The sequence below is a fragment of the Thermobia domestica genome, chromosome 5 (genome assembly GCF_964235325.1).
Source record: "Thermobia domestica chromosome 5, izTheDome1.hap1.1, whole genome shotgun sequence".
Taxonomy (NCBI): Eukaryota; Metazoa; Arthropoda; class Insecta; order Zygentoma; family Lepismatidae; genus Thermobia; species Thermobia domestica.
Window position 1 is genome coordinate 284,819,604 of NC_137458.1, and position 25,543 is coordinate 284,845,146.

The 25,543-nt window shown below is 33.4% G+C and overlaps 1 protein-coding gene across 1 annotated transcript; it reads right to left on the reverse strand.

The window, feature by feature from the left end:
• Positions 1-235: 235 nt before the first annotated feature.
• LOC145685557 (uncharacterized) lies at positions 236-24,784 on the reverse strand. The gene is made up of 5 exons (XM_081757954.1): positions 24,656-24,784; positions 19,059-19,142; positions 16,792-17,026; positions 4,146-4,294; positions 236-475 (listed from the first exon to the last, which is right to left on the reverse strand). The coding sequence occupies exons 1-5, from the start codon at positions 24,782-24,784 to the stop codon at positions 236-238; spliced, it is 837 nt and encodes a 278-aa protein (XP_081614080.1).
• Positions 24,785-25,543: the final 759 nt, after the last annotated feature.

Below are 25,543 nucleotides of genomic sequence, written 5' to 3' on the forward strand. Positions count from 1 at the left end.
ACGCTGGACCACCATTGACAAGCAACCACTTGGGCCCGGTACTTCTAACCTACAAGCCACGATATTGCTCATTGCTCATTGCTCATACGAGCATGCCAACTGAAGAGATGTAATTATTTCAACTCTACCAAATGTACTTTTATTGAATATATCTTGGGGGAAAGAATAATAGTTATTATGTATAATGTAGCTTCTTTTTATTTCATTAAGAAACATATTTTTTATATTGGGACAATTAACTCAAGTATCCGTAACTTCCGACTCCAGCATGAAGATTAGCGCCAACTCTTCTTACAATAGCATTGAAACCATTGATGTCATCGGCTCCATATGTAACAATTCTTCGGCTGCCGTCAGGTTCAATAAGACTGTATTGTCCTTTTACTACTGGACCATCACGAAGTTCAGTCTGATGTTTGTTGTCTCCTGTGAGGTGATCACTCACTGCATAGCCAAACTGGTATCGTGGGTAGGCCTGAAATGAAAACAAATGACTGTATTATTCTATTTAATTATTACATAATGTCAATATTAGTAATAGTAAAAATTATCTACTTATTCGTATGTTACTTAATAAAAGCTGTCTGACTGTATTGGAATTAATTTTTATTGAGAGCTTAAAGGAATGCATGAAAAATGTTATATTGTATTCCAAAGAAAATGGAAGCATCAAAATTACATTTTTATTAAAAATGAATTTTGTGGTTACATTAACTTAACTTTCAATATTGCTCCGAGAAAAAACAAGACTTATATAATACAGGTAGAAATATTTAAAGGAGTGGATTGAAAGATTGAGTTGTAGATCTTACCTTCTTTCTCATGGTACCTCTATTCAATCTTTCAACAAATTTCAAATTGGTGTGATCGAAGTTTTGAATATTTGGAAATTTCATATTGAAAATATGGCTGACTTGTTACAACAGAGGATAAGGATCTGTACTGATTATTATCTTATAAACAATATCGCTTCTGAAGAAAGGTTTTGAAGCTCAATACTGAACATTGTGTACAAAATAAATGTAATGAAACTGGCTTTCCACTAAGAAACTGGTAGTACAGAACTGATTAATGTAAGTTATTATGTGAATAATTGAACCACTGATTGGAACAAGGGAATAAGTACACAGATTTTTTACGATTTTAAACTGACAGAACAGTTGTGTTCTTTTAAGATAGTTACATCGTTGAGTAGTAAACAAAAATATTTGCGCAAGTCTATATAACCAATATAGAAGGCGAAATCCCTTCCTGATTAGAAAAAGGAAATAACTGTGCTTCTTATTTCCTTCTTCCAGTCACTGCAAGACACCACCACAACCGTGAGACAGTGTGTAAGTAGACAGCCATTAGAGCTCTCCCCTGTCATTACGATACTTTGGTTTGTCCATCAACTTTGTTCAGTGGAATGCAGTCAAAACAATTGTGGTGTGAGCTTTGACTAACAGTTTACGTGGATTGTGAATAGGCTTAATCCTTTTTCACGAGACTTGTGTATGTAGAACTATGGTGATGATGTGTAGATTGTGTGTGGCAATGTCGAGTGATGACAAACTTGGTACTGTGCCACGTAAACTAAGAAAAGAGGTGGAAAGTCACAGCCCATTTTTTTTACATGTGATTGAAATTTCGCTGTAATCGAACAAGAATTTAAGTGACACGATTGCATTTATTTAGCAGCATAGTACGACCATATGATTGCAAATGCAAATAAGACTGATACCCCATTTCAGGTTTACGATATTATCAATGAAGAAATCTTAGATTTTAACCATTGGTGGCAACCGTTTTACAAGAAACCTCCAGGTAGCATTGTGGACAAGACAGTAAAATTCCAAATAAGTAAATACAGAACCTTTGTTTATAAAGCAGAATTTGCAGGTCATGCGCAAGCTTATGAGTTTATCAATGTCACAATCTCTCCACTGCCAACGTCGAAGTTATACGAGGGGCAAGTCTCAATCACTGATTTCTGTACAGCAAAAATTGTAAGAGGTATCGGGATCAGATTATTATACTATATTCAAGTTGCTAAGAAAAGGCTGCGTCTATTTAAATATTTGACAGGAAAAGTTTCAAATTGATAATCATTTCGGTTTCAACATTTATCGCCTTAGAACAGAAATTGCAATTGATAGCAGAAAACGTTTGTTGTAAACGGATCAGCGTCTCAAGCGTGATCATCATATACATAATCAAAATCCATTAATACTACATTTAACTGGAAGTGCTTCAATTTACTACCATTTGTGTTTCAAATTTTCATTGAGAAAATAATATCATTAAAGTCCACAATTGTATTCTTCGCAATCGATTCAGCACCCCAGGAGTAGGTAATAATTTCTCAGCTTACTATTCAAACCGGAAATGACATAATTTTTTCCAACATCACCGTAGAACAAAACCACTAAGGAGTAGCTACTAATGGTGTTTTACTGTAAATTAAGCGTCTGACTATTAAGAAAAGTTTATAAATTTAAGCTTTCGAATACACTTAAAATAATAACATATGTATAAGAATAAGGAACAAACAATTTGAAGTTGAACATACTGTCCCGCTTTTATTGAACTTCTAATACCTGTAAAATTAACATAATGAGGTTGAAGAATTTAAAATTATGATCGTACATCGATGTTAATGTTAAAAATACTTATAGTTTCTAGTAAATATCTATAACATACATTCTCATTATACTTACATAATAATCAAGTCCTCCCCCAATTCCTCCAAGAACACCAACTGCATAAGCAGAGGTTGCAAGGGTAATGATAGCAAAGACGATCTTGAAAAAGAAAAAAAATGATATTTTGAGTCGAAATTGAATTTAGACAAGATAAGCAAATTGCAAGTGAAAGAAGTAGCAAGTCGCTACGGAATTTAGCATTTAAATTTAATATTTATTGCAGTTTAAAATTAGTATGGCGTATGAGCACTGCATGCATGCTAGGAAATTATCAGTTCAAGTGCAAGTATTTTTGCAAAGAGCTTCTCTAATAGAGTCAAATCTAATTCATTATAATACATTATTAACAATTCATTGATTTAAACAATAAATACATGAGACTGCTTTTCGATTTCATACTCCTATTGTAAAGCCTCAAATTTGTTATCCATTATGGAAACAAAAGTTTGGTTCTGACAAGGAAGGGTCACGCAGCGGCTCCGCTGAGATCCGAATGAGACAATTGTGTTTGCATTTGATATGTTATAATTAGACGAATCCTAAAAGTTTTACGTGCCACCGAGCGGAATATCGTGAGTTACAACATATTTTGTAATGTAAAAGTTACGAAAAAATTACATTGTAAAATAATTTGAAACGGGCCATTTGTTCGGAAACGATTGGATAAATGGAAAACTCGGTGAACACGTGTCCCATAATTTTCAAGGGAGTACTTCTGGGGCTAAAAATTTTTGCCCCAGGGTTCTCTGTAGGGTCCCAGACGGGGTCCAACTCAAAAGTTTCAAATGGCAAGGGGGCTTAAGTCGCACATTGTTTGAAAGCTGTTGTTAAATGAAAGAAGATGGAGCAAGTCTCGACTCTCTACGACAACTCTGTGCAAAATGGCGGAGGGTCAAAATGTAAACAAAAACTTAATTGAAAAGTCCATGGTCACCTCTATAAATCGGAAACGGTGAGACAAATGTGAAAACAGGAAAGGACGTGTGGTATTACTTCCAAAGTACAACGATTTAAGTTAAAACGTCTTGTTCTAGGGCCCTCACAGGGTCCCAGGTGGGGTCCAACTCATAAGTGTCAACCGGCAGGGGGGTTAAGTAGCACATCGTTTGAAAGCTGTTGTTAAATGAAAGAAGATGGAGGAAGTCTCGACTCTCTACGACAACCCTGTGCAAAATGGCGGAGGGTCAAAATGTAAACAAAAGCTAAATTGAAAAATCTATGGCCACCTTGAATCCAAGATGGCCGCTTAAAACCTATGTCGAAAGTATAGGCATACCAAACTGCAACTACCCATTCGTACATGATCATGCCAAGTATTTCGATGGATGGAACATTATTACCACATATGTACGTTCTTGTTCCAGAACCAAGTGTAGAATTTCCTGCCAATTTTCAAATCGATTTACCTAACATCAAAGCCTTTGCTGGTAAATCTACAAACATGTCAAAGAATGACCTTACTGTTTTCTTAACGGATGTCTTATGGCCAGATTTGCAGGGTAAAAAGCAAGTTCTACTACTAGTTGATTCGTGGACATCCAATAAGGATTCTGACCTATATAACTCTACTGTTCCTGCAGGTGTGGAACTTATCCAAGAATTGATACCACCTAAGAGTACAGGACTTATTCAACCAACAGATGTTTACTTTTTCAGACCTTATAAGAATATGGTACGATTCATCACAGATACCGTTCTCACACAATTTGATATCAATTTGTGGCATAGAGATCATTTTCTTCGGCTTCAGTCTTTCGTACATTATCAGTTCATGGCGGACAGATTTAAAAACATGATAAAGTATGCGTTTTTTGCAAGTGGTTATGTTGATGACAAGCCATAAGAGTTCGTAACGCCTCTGGAGTATTGTTTTGAAGCTGGATTGCTAGACAATTGTGCTATGGACAATTGTCAAACGCCAGCTTTCATGAAATGTGCTCATTGTAACAAATGTTTTTGCCTCAATCACACTTTGCTTGCATGTTTGCACACCTTTTGCACTGCTTCACTTACATAGATATGTTAAACATAGATATTCAGTTGTTAAGTACAATATCCTATGATATTTGTTTCATTTGTACAATTTTGCGTATTCTATATTAAGTCTTGCCGGTTGCATTACATTTTGTATCTGTTCAATATCATTTTGCTATTGTGTACATTCATAACAGTCCAAATGTAAATTTTCACTTTTCTCTATTATGTATTTAGAAACAATAGGAATATTAAAGAACAACTGAATTTCGATTCACTTCAACTATTATTTCATTCCGTAATAACACATATATGTTTTGTTCCTAATGTACGATCGTCACGGTTCTTTCGATATCATTTACGTGAAAATAATGAATATGCAATGAACACATAACTCTGACTTTCTATTTATAATGCTAAACAAAAGTTGAATATTTTCGGGACTTTTCTAATTTTCTCATAAGTAGTTAATACATAAAGGACTTGCTGCACCAGTTAGGTTGAGAGCTGTATTGTAACGTATTCGTGATGGTTATATTTGTATGCCATTAGCTGGTTTGATCACAATGTTTCAAGCAATACTAGATATAAAACAAAACATTCATGTACAAGATTGGCGAGCAGTACCAACCACGTGCAAATCACTCCAGTACATCGAGCTGCGTCAAAGTTTGTTGGTTTGGTCATAATACTCCAAATAACATATTTATATACAAACTCATTTTTCACGCTGGCAGACATAATGGATTATAGATGATACGTCTTTGATATTTTCTGGATATCTACTATTGACCATAAACGTAAATACCACATTTCGCTTCTCCAATTCCAGTGGTTTGAGCTGGACATGGTTCGATAAATAGTGTGGCATTTTGAACACAAGATGTCATTTTTGAATATTTCGTATCCTCTTGTCACTTATTTTTCCTGATCAGCATTCATACCAAATTTAGCTTTCCTAGCTTCAGCAGTTTGGTATGCCTATACTTTCGACATAGGTTTTAAGCGGCCATCTTGGATTCAAGGTGGCCATAGATTTTTCAATTTAGCTTTTGTTTACATTTTGACCCTCCGCCATTTTGCACAGGGTTGTCGTAGAGAGTCGAGACTTCCTCCATCTTCTTTCATTTAACAACAGCTTTCAAACGATGTGCTACTTAACCCCCCTGCCGGTTGACACTTATGAGTTGGACCCGACCTGGGACCCTGTGAGGGCCCTAGAACAAGACGTTTTAACTTAAATCGTTGTACTTTGGAAGTAATACCACACGTCCTTTCCTGTTTTCACATTTGTCTCACCGTTTCCGATTTATAGAGGTGGCCATGGACTTTTCAATTAAGTTTTTGTTTACATTTTGACCCTCCGCCATTTTGCACAGAGTTGTCGTAGAGAGTCGAGACTTCCTCCATCTTCTTTCATTTAACAACAGCTTTCAAACGATGTGCGACTTAACCCCCCTTGCAATTTGAAACTTTTGAGTTGGACCCCGTCTGGGACCCTACAGAGAACCCTGGGGCAAAAATTTTTAGCCCCAGAAGTACTCCCTTGAAAATTATGGGACACGTGTTCACCGAGTTTTCCATTTATCCAATCGTTTCCGAACAAATGGCCCGTTTCAAATTATTTTACAATGTAATTTTTTCGTAACTTTTACATTACAAAATATGTTGTAACTCACGATATTCCGCCCGGTGGCACGTATAACTTTGGGATTCGTCTAATTATAACATATCAAATGCAAACACAATTGTCTCATTCGGATCTCAGCGGAGCCGCTGCGTGACCCTTCCTTGAGAGTAACAATTCAGTTTAATAAGAAGACGTTTCTGCTGATACAGAATACATTCTCTAATTTCCCAGACAGCTTTAAATTACAATACAATGTACAAATATCTGTTACTATGTTAGCTCTCTACATATATCTCTTCCTGCCCCACAAGCTTGTAGAATAGGGGGTGTCTGGAACTATATAGAAAAGATTTGAACTATAAGTTTGTTCAACACACGTTTCATTCATTATTTGTTGTCATTTATGCGTTAGTAGTTTTCCTTATCTGTTGTTAGTGTTAAGGAATAGAACAATGTCCTGCAGAGATATTTTTTTAATAATGTAAAACCACATATGCACATACTTATCTCCGATGCACAAAGCGTATAGTGATGATTTAGGACTGCCACACGAGTTGTTTTCTTCTATAGGTCAATTTAGATAAAAGAAAGAAACATCTCGAATACCCCTGTATTCAGTTGATTTGGTCACAAATGACTTTATGTCCTTCCCGAAAATCAAGTCAACCTTAAAAGAAGAACGATTTGAGGTTGTTTTGTTCCTTCTAGCAAATGTGCTGATCAGTAATGCAGTGCACTACTTTCCTAGGTCATTCCAGAAGGAACGCTTCTGCGAGTATATACCACGGGAAGGGAAATAATCAGAAAATTAATCTCTAATTTCTTCCAGCATCGTGATGTATACCATTTCGAGGTAAACCCATAACTTGTCGAGTGCACAGTATATGTTACATATTTCAAAATTGTTACCATTTGAGTCCACGAGCTATAGCAAGAAACATGGTGATACATAATAATAATTCGTCCAATGATTCAATTTCTCACAGATGTTTTATTGACACTAAACAAGGAATTACCAGTGTTTCTGAGATGGACTGCGTAGACAGCATTACAACAAGACATGCAGCTGAAGAGTTGTGCGTTTTATGAGATCGTCAATTTTCATACTCATCAGTAACGTAAAGTTTATACTTAGTATATTCTTATAAAAGATTCGTAATGGGTTCTAGTGGTCTGATAATTTAAATTTTAAGAAGATAATTATGTATTTCCTATATGTTTGTTCACATTAGCATTTTCTTCACAGTGCGAAATGATACGTTGTTTTTGATTATATCACAGATTAACACCTGTATAACTTAAATTAAACTCTCGAATGGAGTTAAAAGTGGTACAATCCATTCACTACTCCTCTCATTAAAAATGTTTATTTTAATCATGTGTTCCTTATGAATGTGAAAAATGTAGATTCTCACTAGTTCTTCAAGTTTGAAATACAAACTTTTGAATATAAACACGTCATTGAGGGCATTTTGAAATGTATGCCCGGGTTTTAGAAAACTAATGTCTTAAGAAGGACACTGATGGATTTTCAAGTTCTATATTACTTGTGTTTGCATTACGTCAAAAATATGTTAAGGTTTTTTCATGCCATTTAGATTTAATGTTCGCATTCAAAGCAAAAGATGGGGGTTAAATTTATGTTAAAACAGAGATACCGTAAATTTTAGTCAATTACTCTTTGATTAAAATGCATATACTATGGTTAGAGAAGGCTTGATAATATTTCCCATAAATATATTTCGTTTCCGTGAAATGTGTACTTTTTAGTCACTTGTTTCTAAAGTTTAAAGTAGTTCATACATAAAAGAGACTTTCAATTGTAATGACTATAAATGCTATAATTAAGAAAATTGAGAAGCTGTAATTAATTGCTGACGAAAAAATGTAAAGTGATAAAACATTATTACTTCACACATTATTATATGTTTTTCTGTTTATGTTTCGTTGGTTAACGTCTGTAATACTTGTTAAACCATAACATACTTCTACAGGTGAATTCACAATTGTATAGTCAGAGTTTAATGATTTATGTCTAATGATGTGATATAATGTTGATATTTAAAAAAAATAAAGAGACTTACAGCAAATGCATTCATTTTTGTTGTTGATCAGCCAAGATGATCTCGAACTGTACTTAAATGAAACACATTTAACCTGTTTTATACAGCAATGAACGGAAAGAAAGTTGTAAAAAGGAACTTTGCTAATTCATATCCAAATATTTTTCTTCAATATCAATAACGTTTTACATTTGAAATATTTTCATTTAACTGTAAAAACAATAATGTTAACAATTCTAATCATATGAAGGCATTCGAAATATCATAGAAGAAATATTTAATCAAATAATTGAAACAAATCTAACGATTGAAAATATCGTAATACTATTTGCTGGAATATAAGAGAAAGTGTTAATGTATCAAAATGATTTCCACATGTTTTGTATAGATTTAACGTAAAATGATTTCCTTTTTGCAATTTCCTTAGTTACTATATATAAACAGAGCGAAAAAATACTTTTCACAGTTTAGATTGAGCTACAAAAGAAAATAGAACATTAACAAAATGGTAATGTATATACAATCATAGTCTAAACCCTTAGTTGTGAAAACAGATTCCGTTACATAGCTTCTTAACACTAGGACTCACTGCGGTGTACAATTTGTACTTTTAATTTTCTTTTATTCTTCATATAATTATCCTCGTTTCCGGTTTGTATTCCTTTATTGGATTTTCATTATTTAACAGACAATTTTCTTATAGAAATTTGTTATTCCTAAGCATATTGTAGAAAGATCTATTTTCTTGAAACGCGGTATCGTGGATAATTTGTCCACTATAAGGAAGCTTTGATTCACTGTTATAACAGGTAGTTTTTCATTCCATTTTTTCTCAATTTCTTATTTTTTGTAAAGCAACAACAATATCGTCTAAATAATAATAATAATAATAATAGTAATAATAATAATAATAATAATAATAATAATAATTTTCATCTAGTCTACAATCTACATCATAACTAGTTAATTATAGAGACTACCAGTTACTTTGTAAAATGTGCTTTTCTGTTGTAAAGCTAATTAAAATAGTTTTAGTTAAATCAATTCAGTACAAAACACACTTTAAATTTTTAGTACCCATGTTTGCAAGAGGATGATCTACATAGAATGCTCGACACAATTTTCTAGCTTTGTATTTCAATTCACTAATTTAACGTATGTTAACTTCCACCAGCTACACAACAAGATAATGACGTAAATATGTATATTTTGTTTAGAAATCATTAGGTATATGCATTATCATAAAGTAGCAGATATGTGAGAGTGGTATCAAAAATTAAAAGTTAAGATTTGTTCTGTTTTCTATCTGTCTACTTCTAACAAAAAAATGTGTACTATTAATGCAGAATTACTTATGTATTCCACAGATATCCTCTGCTCTAGTTTTGTGCCTTGCCTTGTTCTTCGGAACTTCTTACGGTAAGTACCAATTCAATTGCTTAAAAATGGGTTATTTATACAATATTTACTTATATATTAGATCAAATATTCTGTTCTTCAGTACAGGTACAAACGAAGTCTAGCACAATCATGGAAAACTAGAGGCACTTCATGTACCAACATTATTAATGTATTCATTAGGTTTTGAATACCTTTAGGATATTATAACTGTGCTATATTTGTCTGCCTCGGAAAAAAAGTAATACGAAAGCGGTTACTTCCTCAGTATAACAACGCAAAAATATGAATAACTGAATGATATTTTACTTTAGTTTATTTTGGATATCGTAGGCCTAATTGAGCTTTCAACTATGACATATTCCTCCAATATTACATAAATTTCTTTAGTGATATTATTCATGAATTACCTATTGCGATTTCATAAGTTGGTACTACTGGTGGAATATTAATTGGTTTTTAGTAATAATAAAAATGCATGAGTATAGAAAAGAAGATAAACCGGAAGCAAAGAATTTTAATTAGAAAGTGATATAAAAACAACTATTTGTTTTTGTATGATGTAAATAAAATCAATAGGAAATAAAAAGTAAATTTCAACAGAATGGAATTTCATACAAAAGTATATCGAAGCATTTCTTGAAGGATACACTTGTGATTTAGTTTTGAATTTATTTACAACAATGCTTGAAAGGTAGATCTGGAAATAAATGACAAAGTATAATATTATTAATCAGTTAGATATCTAAAATCAATGCACATGTTATTGAACATTGAAACTGTAAATAGAAAATATTCATTAACTCTATCTTATGACTAGGAGTCCGTGATTTCTCAGTTGTAGAGCTTTCACCTTTGGTGCATGGGCTCAATAGTTCGATCCAAGCTCGCAAAATGAAATTTGTGTTGGATAAACACCGTGTGCGTAGGTTTCCTTGATGTTATCCCGTTTCCTCCCACTTCCTTCATTCCACCATTTCATTCATTTCTCATCATCACTGTCTCCTTTAGCCTAGCCTAACCATAAGCGTGGGACGTAAAACTCAAAGATTTCATTTCAGTTTTTTCTAACTTATCACTATAAATTTGTTTAAGAGTACGTATACCTTTACTTTACATGTTACTAAGTACGTTGATGAAAATCTCATATTTGTAATTTCTGTAGCCATTCTCCTCAGCACTGGAGTCAGCAGCCAGAACAATAACCGCATCTCCCTCGGCACAATTCCCGTAGTCGGTGCTTATGGTGGCTACGGACTTGGTGCCGGATACGGTCTTGGTGGATATGGACTTGCTGGCGGATACGGTCTTGGTGGATACAGTCTTGGAACTTATGGACTTGGTGGATACGGAGCCTGGGGATATGGTGCACAAGGTCTCCGTGGAATCAGTTATTTTGGTTAAAGGTTTGAAAATCATGTGATGTGAATCATAAAATACCAAATAAAAGCATTTAGAAATGATTTATTAAAATTTTTTTAAACCTCGATATGAAAGCTAAGTCCGTGATACGTTTCAGACTTAAAATCATGTTTATTAGTAGGATATAATATCAAATAATTTGTTAAATGTTGTTTCGTAAATTGGAGAAATGACTATGCTATTTACAGAGACTAGATACTAGTGCGTGAGGTGTCGTCCTAATTCTGTGAAAGTAATAATTTATTACAATGTACTCTGTTGAGTGTCAAATGCAGTAGTCTCAGGCCTGCTACCGTAAGACGAATCCCAATTGAGTATTATTCTTCACAAACCTCAAATTTGTCCTTAAGAGGGAAATCAGTCATTGTTCGAAAAATTGAAATCAGTAATAAGCCTAAAAGATGAAATTTGGAATAGGTGAAATTGTTGAGGGTTGTCATATGGATTCACACTAGTCAACAGAAGATACAAAGTGAATTAATTTAACGCAGTAGTTGATACTAATCTAATAGAAATTTCTATTTACCATAACGTCGCTAATTCTACCACACTTACATTTGCATTACAAAATTTATATATATTCTCAATTTCCTTAATTTGTATTTTTAAAATTTGAGTAAGAAAGAATTTTATCTAAGGCGGGAAAAAGTAAATTTAGAAACTAAACAGCTTTATTACGCTCTGCTAGTAAGCAATTCAGAATTATCATCCCATTTATTTTACTATAATTATTCCAATATCAACTGCAATATTATTTCTTTTCAGAATGAAATGAAATCTTAAAGTTTAATGCCATACAATTATGCCAGACAGAGCTATTTTAATAAACCAGTTTGCTACATTCTCACCTCCCACTGACACTCTTCCCTGGACTCTTTTTCACATTCATATTTCAAGGCAATATTATTTTTTTCCATCAATTTTGTGAAATATCGAGGTGTGTAATCCTTTATAAACCAGTACAAAAAATGAAATATTTAGTTTTACGTCACACTGCTATGCCGGTCAGGCAAAGAGAGACGGTGATGATGAGTAATGAATGTAATGGTGGAATGAAAAGTGGGAGGAAACGGGAGAACCCGGAGAATACCCACGAGCACAGTGTTTGTTCACCGTAAAGTCCACAAGGCGTGAATTGGGATCGAACCAGGGACCCCAAGCACCGGAGGTGAACGCTCTACCAATGAGCCTCCGCGCGACAGTAGATATATAGATGTTAACCATTGGTAGAAATTGGTCGCCTTGTCAATGTTTATTTTATGTGTATAGCCTCTAAAATAGCCAATGTCCTCAGTGAACAGGAGCATACTTCCCTATAGTTATACAACAGTTGAGAACTGCAGTTTCCTGATGCTCTATTAAGTCCTGATGAATGCCAAAATCTTCAATACCTAATAGTACGACTGTCTTCATTAATCTCTCCTGAAATTCCTTTTTGCCTTAAATGGTGTTAAGTGATCGTCTATTTTGTCATTTGTTCCAGCTCCTGTTGTATATTGACCTTTGTAAATATAGTAAGTTATCTTGTAAATATCTAGTGGTGTACTTGTACCGAATGTCATAGAGCGTGGTGTGGTACTTTACACTATTAAAGCGAGGTTACTTTTTGGGATGTTCACACTCATTAGTTCTAAACCATATCTCCCCAACAAATATTGAAATGGTGAAACAAGAAAGAATTCGTCCTCTATGTTTTGCTTCTTGATATTTACTTGAAGAAAAACGCTTTGTTGTAGGGATCGCGAATACGTAAAATAAATTGATGTATGGAATAAATTTCATTTGTGATAATTCTTTCACTTTTGCGTCTTCAAAAGTGAAAACAATGGTTTCTGCGGCTTTCGGTATAGAGGTCATGTATTTTCGTAAGTCAATTTTGGTCTGAAGGCGTTTGAGAAAATAATCTCAGAATATCGGGGAAAAGTCATCTGGTTCCAAGATCTAAAAAAAAAATAGAAAATGTAGTATTTCCAATCTTAAATTTGATTAAAGCTATATGCGCACGCTTACCTACTTTATTTTCAACTCCTAGGATATTGGTGGAGAATGTTATCAATTTAGTATTCGGTGGTAAATTTTGTTTTGCCCGTAAAGTTGAGACGATCTATATCTAATGTTTGTGAAAAACGTTTGTGTTCACTCGTACATTAATATGGATCTTATTTTCTTTTGTATTTACATTCCTTTGGGTCACTGGCAGGTACCTCCATGAAGAAAATATTATGGCTTATTTCTTACATTAACTAAGAATACTATGTTAGATTTGTTTACTTTTGTCTGCATAGTAATACTTAGAACAGTTGGTTTTTAATATTGTCCGGTTGCTCGTTTCCTTGTTTATTATCTTGAAAACAGGTTTTCTTTAACCAGTTTCGTTTATTGAAGCATCGACACATACTGATGCTTTTTTGGGTTTAGAGTTGTTGTTAATTTGTAATATTTTTGGAATACTTATTGGGATTCATATATATTTTGTTTCTACTCTTACTTTTCGATTATTTTTTTGACTATTCGGAGTATTTAGTTAAGTGTAGAATGTTGAAAGATGGTATAGAACCTTGTTCAGCCGCATTGAATATATTGTACTTAAAAGCATTTCAGTCTAACATAGTTCGTGGCATAAAGTTGGTACAGTTAATTTAATTCATATGTTGAGGAAAAATACCAATATATTTTATTATACGTACCTAAATAGATTTAAGCCAATTTTCCAGTTAATTAAAATAGTGCACCTTACGAAAGTTTTAAATTCAATGTCTTCGGATTGAATGCGGCGCATTTCACGTGTAAAATTTATTCTAAAGCAGATTAGGTAGAGACTAGATGATATTTGATTCGCTTTTTGCACAACTATTATTAATATGAAACTTAATGTTATAAGAAAGTGTAATAAAATTTTACTAAATAGTTTATAAAGTTCACCAAATTATTAGGGAAGTCGGTGCCAAAAGGAGCAGGCAGCCAAGGAAAAGAATTTAACATCTCCTGCAAGCTGAGTGAGGTGGGCTAGGATTATTAGTGCTCCACATCTATCCATGTGAGTTTAGTCCCGCAAAGCTTAAAAGCAAGCTAGACCTGAAGGATTACCACGAAGGTCCACGGCAAGCTGGGTGGTATGTGGTTATTATTCTCCTTTGCAAGTTAATAAAGAGGTTGGATTCTTACAAAGCCACAGACTAGGTAGGTGAGGAAAACGTCTTAAAGTTGAATATAATAATAATAATAATAATAATAATAATTTATTTGTACTTAACACCCGAAGGCAATTACAAAGCACAAATTGTTAATTTTATAATGGTGTAGAATGTGCTACATGTAAAGTAATTCTAACAACTAACCATTACTCATGTTTTGTTCACGTACAGTCAATAAGTACCAGATATAATAACAATCTTTACACTTTATTAAGTAACATTTGGACGCATTTTTGTTTAAATATTGAGCATTTTAATTGAAATATGTCCAGACCCATAGAATGTATTTTATTGCCTCTATCACATATCCTATACAAAGGAGAGTTTTTTGCTAAATTTGTTTTGTTGTCAGGCATATAAAACATTTGTCTGAATCTCAGGTTTTGACGTGGGCAATAAAATGGTAATTTACCTAAGAAAGACATATTATCTTCTTGGTTATCAATAAGTTTTTTCAAGTACAATACACATTGAATAAACCTTCTATCCTCCAGTGACAAAAACTGAAACCTCCTGAGAAGTATATTGTAGGATACATAACGAGTTGGTATATTATCAGTTTTATAACTAATATATTTTAACATTTTCTTTTGTACCTTTTCTATTTGTTGCTTTGGTTTTTGGTAGTATAAGCTAAAATGCTTGTGTTATGTTAGAACTAGTCGGAGGCCCAGAGCAAACTAGGAAAGTATGAGTTTTCAGCCAAGATTGATGTCGGTTGTGATGATCCTCGAAGAGTTATTCCTTCTTCTGGGTAGCGATGGCGTTCGTGTCCTTCTTCCATTACGTGATACAGGGGTGACAGTGCTTCCCATCCTTTGCTTCTTATACTGGATATTTTTAAAGCAAAAATCCACCTGGCGTTGCTCGCAATTACAAACATATTTTTATGATGATAAATAGAACCACGAGCGAAATATTACCATATATATATTCTATAAGTAACTTACAAATAACTGTTTAGAAAATAAAAACGCATGTTTTCTAGTGAAGTTATTTGAGGAAGGCAGGGGACATCTGTGAAACCTGAGTTTCGAAAATGTATCCTTTTTAACAAAAATCCTTCATATAAATGAGTTGGTTGTTAACCTTCTGGAATAGGAAGAAGTCGGAAAGTTGCCAGATCAAAAAATAGACGGATGAATCATAAATTTCAAAGCTAGTTCAAAGTAGTTTCCGCATACGCTACTTGTGATGGATCAGGCTATTGCATTTTCCAAAAATATTCCGAACTGATACCGTGATGGTCTTGATTAAGAGCATTACCTATCTTCCTAAGAAGTTAGCACTAGTAAGTGGCAGTAACAGTATAACCCTTCTAAAAGTGTTTTTGAGGGCGACTCCACGATATTATTTAAAAAATCGACAGCATGATTTTATAGGCACATTTTTCGTCCTTGATTATTTTATTGAAGATGAGTAGGAGCATTTCCATTCCATGCTAATTTGTTCTCAGAGTCATACAGCTATACCCAATATTCGATAAAGGTACTCAAATGGATTAAATATATTCCTCTGTCCCCGTTCTAAAAGATTCAACAAGCAACTCGATATGCAATGCTGTGTTTGGCACTGCAAAGAGTCAGCAAAAGAAGAAAGTAACAAACTGATAATTTAGAAATGTGTCATTCTTCACGAATAACTTTCCATACGTAAGCTAGTAAGATTATTAGACTAATGGATTATCAATTTCACACAATTTGTTTCTAGGCTACCGAGATATGACCAATCTAATTACCTCCAAATCCACACAAGACCAAAACAAAAATAAAGAAATTTAAGGCTCATGTCGAGAAAATATTTAGATAGTTATTTATGGGTCCAGATGATACCGAGGTTAGAAGGATGATTTGCGTTCGAGACGAGAAAAAGGTACTGTAATGAAACACATTTAATTACCTTTCATAATTACAACACTCATGATTGTTGATAATTATATTGCTAATAAACAACCTAGACATACAGTGTTGAAAACTACTATCGAGTCAAATATGAATCACGGGGATCTCATTTTAAACATCGTAGGAGAAGAAAGGAACTATATATTCAGTATTGATACATGCCTGAGAAGAACTGTTATCATATTCAGACTTTTAAGAATACTTATAATACGTTTTCAACTTTCGAAGACAAAGTAATAGTATTATCAGTAACTGTAAGAAATCGGATAACAAATTATTATAATAAGGTGATATGAAATTCATATGTCGAAACTATGACGTATATTGTTAACGTTACGAGCATGAGGACCTGCTTCATACTTTGTATGAAATAACTATACAGAACGTAAGTCGCAGTTATGTAATTATTTGAACTCTAACTAGTATAATATTATTTGATTATATTTTGGAAAATAAGAAAACAGCTATAATGTACGATATTGGTCTTTATTTTATGTCCTTAGAAAATACTTTTTGATAACTAACCAAGGTATCCATAACCTCCAACTCCAGCGTGAAGATTACCATCAATTCTTCTCACAATGGCATTAAAACCATTGATATCATCCGCTCCATATGTAACTATTCTTCGGCTGCCATCAGGTTCAATAAGACTGTATTGTCCTTTTACAACTGGGCCATCACGAACTTCAGTCTGCTGTTTGTTGTCTCCTGTGAGGTGATCACTCACTGCATATCCAAACTGGTATCGTGGGTAGGCCTTAAATTGAAACAATTGATTTTATTATATTCTAATATTATGACATGCTGTGAATATTAGTCATAGTAAAAATTGTCTAATTCGTATGTTACTTAAGAAATACTGTGAAAGTAGTTCTATTGAAAGCTTAAAAGTAATCTATGGAATTTTTCCAAAATTCTATGTTGTGAGTTCCAACATTGAATAAACGGAATTCTATTTTTATTAAGAACGAATTTTATAGCTGCATTAATTTCATTTTTAATATTGCATCCACATAGAACAATACTTATAAAATTCAGCTAGAAACAATTTCATGTCTGGATTGTAAAAGTCAAGTATAGACCTAATCTTCATTCTTATAATGTATCTAGATAATCTGTCGACGAAGTTCAAAGTTTTGTCACAGTAGGTTTGACATATCTGGTAATTTCATTATGAAAACAATGCAAACTAGTTTAAAAAGAAGGTAGTTATGTATACTGTTTATTCCGTGTATAAACAACTTTTGTTCTGATGAAAGGTTTTGATATTTAAAATTGAAAATTATGAACGAAAGAAGTGTAGTGCAACTTGCATCCCGAGTAAGACATATAGCAAAACTTACAGTAGTAAAGAACTTATTTCCATAAGTTATTGTATGAATAATTAAAATATTACTCATTTCCTGAGAACATTTGCCCACGTTCTCAGTAAGATGCGTTCAATTGATCTCAAAAAGTAAGACTTTCTAACACTTTTAAATAAAAAGATGCCCTAACTGAAATGCTCATTGCAAACTTATTTTACTCACCTAATACCAACGCCTTTGGAAATAACATACAAACATTCAACATATAATGACTATCCACAACACGAAAACGGAAGATGCTTCAAATTTACTGTTACTTCCTGTTTCAATACTAATATCTGTAGAGGAAATCAGTAGAATAAATCAGGAATTGGCTTTTTGCAATCTATTCGGTTTTCAAGAATGTTTCCTGTCCTCCATGAAAGCTTAACTTCAACCACAAATGATTCATATCGACAATTTCTTGTTCAATTTAAATCATCATTGAACAAAAATACATTTGGATAAGGACAAACAGTTTACTGCAATAGGTTCAATGTTTGAAGGAAACATACAAACCACAGATTTCTACTAGATCCGGAAATCTTCCGGTTTCAATACTGGTTTGTATAAAGCAAAAATTGTAAGAGGTATTGTGATGCGATTACATGCACTCAATTTAGGTTCTAAGAATAGGCTCCGTCTATTTAATTATCCGTTTACTAAAACCGGAAGTGTTTCAAACTAAAAAAATATTTGGACATCGACATAGAGCAGAAATAACAATAGATGGCAGCAAACGAATCTTGTAAATAAATCAATGTCTCAGGTGTCTGTATATATATATCAGCACAAAATACAACACTATATCATATAAGAAAATGTTTTAATTACTACTACTTCCAGTTTCAGATATTGATAAACAAAAATAATATAAGAGAAGTTCAGACGCTTTTCCCTACAACCGATTCACCGCTCCAAGAGCAGATAAAAATTTAATCTTAACGCTGCATTCAAACCGCACATGACTGAAAAAAAAATGTTTTAATACCAATTCTCATAGAACAAAAGCACTAAATGATAGCGGTGGTAGCGTTTTGTATGAACCATTTTTATCTTTGATCTTCTTCGTTAGTTGCAGGTAGAAGTTATCTAGGTGTACTACGTGAAGTTTAAGTATTAAAATCGTATAGTTTGGAAGCCTTAGCTCCGCACTACGAAACGAAACTCAATGCTCTAAAAATACTTTCGTATGTTACTACTATTAAGAAAAGTGTATAAATTAAAACTTTGAAGTGAGCCTAAAATAATAAAATATGTGTAAGAATGAGGAAGGAACAGAGTAAACTTGAACATTTTGTTTCCGTTCGATTGAGATAGCAAAACCCAGTAAACTTAATATACAAGATGGATAATTTAAAATCATGCAGTTACATCAATGTGAATATCAACAATAATATATCGTCTATTAAGTATTTGTAAATTAATTCTTATTCTACTTACATAATAATCAATACCTCCACCAATTCCTCCAAGAACACCAACTGCAAAAGCAGAGGATGCAAGAGCAATGAGAGCGAAGACAATCTTGAAAAGAAGAAAAATAATATTATGACACGAAATTGAATATAGACAAGATAATTTAATTATGTGTGAAAGAAAGAGCTAGTCAATATAAAACTTAACATTTAATTTTAAAATTCATTGTTTTTAGCAATTAGTATGGTGATGAATAATCCATGGTTGTAGGTAATTTTAAGTTCACTATATATGTATTTCTAGGGAGAGCGTTTCTAATAAACCGAATATCCTCAATATTAGACACTATCAAAATTATATTAGACGTGCATTTAAAAGAATATATTGATCTGTTGGTCAATTTCTTCCTTCAATTGTAATGCTTCCAATTTGTTTTCTAGGATGTAAATAAAATTTGATTGTGAGTAACAAGTCTTTGTAAAATAACACTTCTGTAAATAAAATAATAAATAATGCACAATACACTTGAATATTCTCGAGATAACAAGGAAGTAAAATACTATCGCCTCAAATATTTATTATTACGTTACTTTTAATATACATCCCTTCCCGTGTCACACTTTATAGAATTAGTCATTGAGACGTCTTTAGCTCCAAGGGGAAAGTTGTTCATTGCAATGCTTTTCTACATCTTCTGATCATTTTATGTTTGCTTTACCACTTTTTCTTTAGTAATGCTTCTTTATTCGTTGTCAGTATTAAAGAAATGGAGCAACTTGCTGCAAATAGCTTTTACGTTATATACTGTAAAACCGCATTTACACTACATATCTCCGAGGCAGAACGCGTAATGCAAGAATTTAGATCAGCCCGCATTAGTTGTTTATCTTTTATAGGTATGATTTTGGGAAAAGATCGAACCTTATCTTGAACATTATTGTATTCACCTGATTTGGTCGTTCAGAACTTCTCTCTTTCCTGATGTCAAACTAACCTTTAAAGATGATAGTGTTGCCAATGTTTCATTGATTCTAGGAAATATGAAGGCGATTGTGTAAAGTTATACAGTGCTCGAATTTATGCCCATGCCAGAAGGAGAGTTCCACATTAGAAAGGCCAAACAAGAAAGGAAATAATCAGAAAATTAATCTCGTAGTGCTTTTCTCCAGCTTGATGATGCATATCAGTTCGATGTTCCCCGTAACGTATTGAGTTCACCCTATATGTTGCAGCTTTGAACTTTGTCATCACTGGATCCAAGAGCCATAGCAAGAAACATAGCGACCCATAACCATATTTTGTCCTATGATTTAATTTCTTATAGGGAATGGCGTACATTCAATTGATATGCAAAAAACGATTACGATTTACGAAATGGACTCTCTAGAATCTCAGAGTCTTGCTACTGGTTCTGTTCGTATAGGAAACAGCACTGGAGCTAACCTAACATTGCTAGGGAAGATATTAGGTATCAGGCCAAGTACAACAACGGATGCTCTATCTTTTAATTATGTTGATGAACAATTCGAGAGAATAGGTACAGATAGAACTTGCTATAAAATAAGGCTTATCACGGGATACCTGAAAGTGTGTTAACGATATAGCAGCAACATTACTTGAAACATGAAGTGGGACCATATCTACACTTACAGCGAGGAACGTAAGCGCAATGTACGTGAAGGTTGTGAGTTTTTAAGAACTTGCTGCAGGTGATATGCGCTAAACCTCTCTACGGAGGATCACTAGAAACTAACTAGTGCGTGCTCCACAAAGTTCCTTTATAGGCAAATTATGCTGATAGTGTTTTGAGACGTTCATGGTATACTGTCCTTGGAATTCCTGCTTAAAAGCACAATCAACAATTCTTATTAATTCTAGAACCTTCATACAAAACAGGAAACACATATTAGTTGCGTTTGTCTAAAATTGAGTTACTCATTCATCTTTCCCTAACATTGATGGAAAGAGAACAGTGCAGAATAAGTGTCTTGTTTTCACCTTCGTACTTTATCCAGCATTGAGTTTAGATGAGGCTCCATCCGATCTCTATCTGTGTCTGAATCTTAAGGAAATGTAAACGAACATTGTTTGGAATCTGACAGGCAGTCAAACAGGAAGTTATTCTGTGTTTTCCTCACCACGAAGAATGATGTATTATGAAATTCATGAAACATGGCAGAAGTGTGTTGAATAACAATGCTGTTATACTAGAGAATAATTATTATGCTATGCAATCAAAAGTTTCAGTAATACATGGATTTGCTTAGTATCAAAAATTAAATGGATTTTTACATAAATATAGTGTCTTTAATATAATTATTTTTCAGAAAAGAAAATATGATGGCTTTAACGTATACTTACTCGTTACACTTTAGTGAGAATATGTTACTACAAAGTATACATGCTACAAGAAAGGAACTAAATTGTGGAAGTTTTACTATCCTTAAAATTAATTTCTTACATGCTTTTGTGGTTTGTTATAATTGAATTCTATGAACGAGATATAAGCTTATCTGAAGAATAAAAAATATATTTAATCCTTAATATTTAAAGTGAAAGTAAAGGTGGGTAAAAGATTCCCTTTTAGAATGAAGAAGGTGTTTATAATGGTATATTTCATCTCGTTAAAATCACGTTTTCTGTTGCTTTCTATTGCATTACGGTAGTTCTGCTGAACTGCTTGAAGTAAATTTTAGGAGATACATAGCGAGCAACTCAAGCTGAGTTTTCGTAATGTAATCTTGATTCCACAATGCAACTTAAGGAAATTTATTTTTCTTTTCTTGTTAAAAATAAAGTACTTTTTGAGTTTTGATAATATGACATTTATTGAAATGCATTCACTAAGAAGGAGAATGTGTTCCAACATTTCCCTTGTGTATATTCTAACAACAGCCAATTCAACAATTACAATATATATACATAGAACAAGAACGCCTAATTGAAGGCAATTTCAAATGAGTAGTAGCGTTTTTAAAAACTAATATCATAGGATTGATGTTGGTGGATTTTCTTTTCATATTGAATATTACTTGAAAAATTATTATGTATATTACTTGTGAAAACTATTCTAGGATCTTGTAACGCCATTTATATTAAAAGTACATATACTAACTGAGCGTGGACGTTTAACTTTGTGCCAAAATTAGTATTGGATCTATTCTTATTAATTACTCTATTGCTATGGAAATTACATGCATGAAAATACTTCCTATAAATATATTTCCCTTTTTAAAAAAATAAAATAAATGTTGCTCATACATAAAACGGATTTTGAGTTTGGATGACTGGAAATGATAAAATTGAAAAAAAAAATGAATAATTGGAACTAAATGCTCACGAAAAATAAAAATTTTTAAAAACGAAATACTTCTCATATTGATTTATATCTTTCAGTATGTGTATGGTTGTTCAGAACTTGCCATACTGATTACTCCATAACGTTCATCTATATTTGCCTTTAGAAGTTTATACTCTGTGTAAAATGATTTACGTGCAAAGATGTAATATAATGTTACTGATTAAAAATTTCAAGAAACTTACAGCAAATGTGTTCATTTTTGTTGTTGATCAGACAAGATTGTCTCGAACTGTAACTAAATGAAGGAAGTCTACCGGCTTTATGTAGTAAGGAACGGAAAGAAAGTTGTAATAAACGTTGCCTTTAAAGGAAGTTTTCTAATTGATTTCAAGAACGTCTAATATTTAAAATATTTTCACTTAATAATACTAATTAAACTGCGAACATAACCTTAAAAAGTGTAATCGTATGAAGGTATTTAAATTAATATATAAAAATAATTTTTAAAATAATTAAAAGGAACTTAACGATTGACAATATCGTGTTCCTATTTGTTGCAATATGAGAAAAAATATTGATGTAGGAAAATGATTTTCATATGTTTTGTATAGATTTAATAAATCAAGGATTTCCTTTCGTAATTTCCTTACTCCCTGGTATATAAAGGGAGCAAAATAATTACAATTTACAGTTCAGTTTGAGCTACAAAAGGAAAATTTAACATTAACAAAATGGTAATGTATATGGCTTATAATACTCGAAGCACCTAGCTGTAAAACATTTATTTCCTTACATAGATTCTTAACACTAGAATTCCCATTTTGTTCTTTAACCTTTTCTTTTGTCCTTCATATTATTATTTCTGATTTCAGAATATATTTCTTTATTGAATTTTCACTAGTTCTACGAAACAATTATTAAACAGAAAATTAAATTGTTATTCCTCAGTACTTTCTAGAAAAATAAATGTGTTTCCTCAAACGACCAATATCTGATAATTTGTCCATCATGAGGAAGATGTGACTAAGTTTTTTTTAACAGAAAGAGATAGTTGTTCATTCTAATTTCTTTACATTCTCATCATTTCTTTGAAGCAGTAACATCAACACCAGGATCAATAATAATAATAATAATAATAATAATAATAATAATAATAATAATAATAATAATAATAATAATAATAATAATAATAATTGTTAATTGTTAATTGTTGAACCTACCAGTTCAAATTTTGAGTTTGTCCGTAAAGATTCATAGTTTAGTGCGGGAAAAACATTGTTTACTTGCACGAGTGTGGTGTTAAAATGTGCGTGAACATCTCAGGATTGCGATAGTGAAATCCTCGTCTCTAATAGTTTTCGGAAACTGATTTAATTCTTATTTGATGTTTTTTCTACTCGTAACATCGGTTCAAACACGTTACTTCCAACAATGATAATGAATTAGTTGGATATAAATTTTTAAATTTAAAATTTATTCATCAATTGTTGAACAGTTTCAAACATGAATGTTTGTTTTACTTTACCAACCATTTGCTAAATATGTCGACCGGACACGATACTAGTGCAACGTCCACAAATGTGGACCACTCTGTGTTGCTGAACGATAGTGATGACCCGTTCATTAACATTTTAAATACTGCCGATGCATCTATTTATCATGATTCCGTGTGTTCCCATTGCAACAAACAGTTACTTAATGCAAGAGGCCTAGCAATTCACAACAGTAAGTGCCATCGTACTAGTACTAAAGACAAACCCACATCGTCCACTCTCACTTCCATTTCCTCATCTTCTTCACATAGTTCTGTCTTGCGCAACTGCATTGATAGTCCCAACGAGATGTCAATCGAAGAATGCAACACGCTCCTCGGAAAACTCAAAGCCATTACTCCTATTCTACGTAGAGTACCTCGAGGAGCTAGACCAGCAATGGCTGAATCCCTCTGTCAAGTTCTACAGAATATTGTATCTTCTAATAGCCTGCAATCGTGGAAGGAGCTCTTCTTCTTCCCCTACGTAACTCTTTGTTCACCAACAAGAACTAACAAAGTGTCCAATATCACTACATGGGTGAAACAAAGAATCACTAGTTGGACTAATTCTCGCTGCGATGCTCTTCTTTATCGCCACCAACGACCCTCCAAACCTCGCCTATCAACAGATGCAATAACCTTCAATACGAAGAGTATAGAGAACAAACTTTCCGACTGCGATGTCCATGGAGCAGTCAGACTCCTCATATCTGATGACACTTTGGCGCTTCCAAATGCTACAGTGCTAGAAGCTTTACGGAATAAACATCCTACACACAGTCACACCTTCACACCTCCTCCACTCATCGAAAACGCTCCAGCTCTCCCTAGTGTTTCTGTCAAGGAAGTCCAGAGAGCTCTTCGATCCTTTCCTTCAGGCTCCGCAGGAGGTATAGACAGTTTACGGCCTTCCATCCTCAAGGATCTTCTACTATACCAGAACATTGACTCTAGAGACCGTCTGTTGAACACTATCAGTGATTTTCTTCAAATAATCCTAACCGGAAACGTACCTAAAGAAATCAGGCCAATATTTTTCGGAGCGTCGCTTATAGCATTGAGGAAGAAATGTGGCGATATATGCCCCATCGCTGTCGCTAACGTTTGGAGACGGTTATCAGCTAAAATAATATGTCAAAGAATTAGGGAACCGTTATCTAGCTTTTTGTCACCACATCAGTTGGTAGTGTGCATTCCACATGGCTCAGAAGTTGCAGCCCATGTAGCCCGACTATATTATTCTCATCCCCACAACCAGGAAAAAATTTTCTTGAAACTTGATTTCCGGAATGCATTCAACGAAATCAACAGAGACTCTATGCTCACTGCTGTAAAAACGCACTTCCCTTATATATACGCTTTCATCCATCAGTGCTATTCACAGCCTAGTTACCTATTTTTTGGTGAAGACATTATCCTCTCCCAGCGAGGTGTTCAACAAGGCGACCCCCTAGGACCTGCTTTATTTGCGTTGACACTTCAATCTATCGTCAGCAACATCAATACTGAGTTAAACATTTGGTATCTCGACGATGGAACTATAGCTGGAGACAAGGAAGATGTCCTGGAAGCTTTGACTAAGGTTCATAATCAATCTCGCGAGATTGGATTAAATCTCAATTTCAGTAAGTGTGAAGTTGGTTTCCTGGGAGTCTCAAACGAACAGGCTAACGC

Coding starts and splice junctions, on each gene's coding strand:
- LOC145685557 (XM_081757954.1), bottom strand. CDS start 24,784: ATGGAAGGCCGTAAACTGTCTATACCTCCTGCGGAGCCTGAAGGAAAG. Junction 19,143..24,655: donor TGAGTGGAGGAGGTGTGAAG/GTGTGACTGTGT, acceptor CTTCTTTTCAAG/ATTGTCTTCGCTCTCATTGC. Junction 17,027..19,058: donor GTGGAGGTATTGATTATTAT/GTAAGTAGAATA, acceptor TTTCAATTTAAG/GCCTACCCACGATACCAGTT.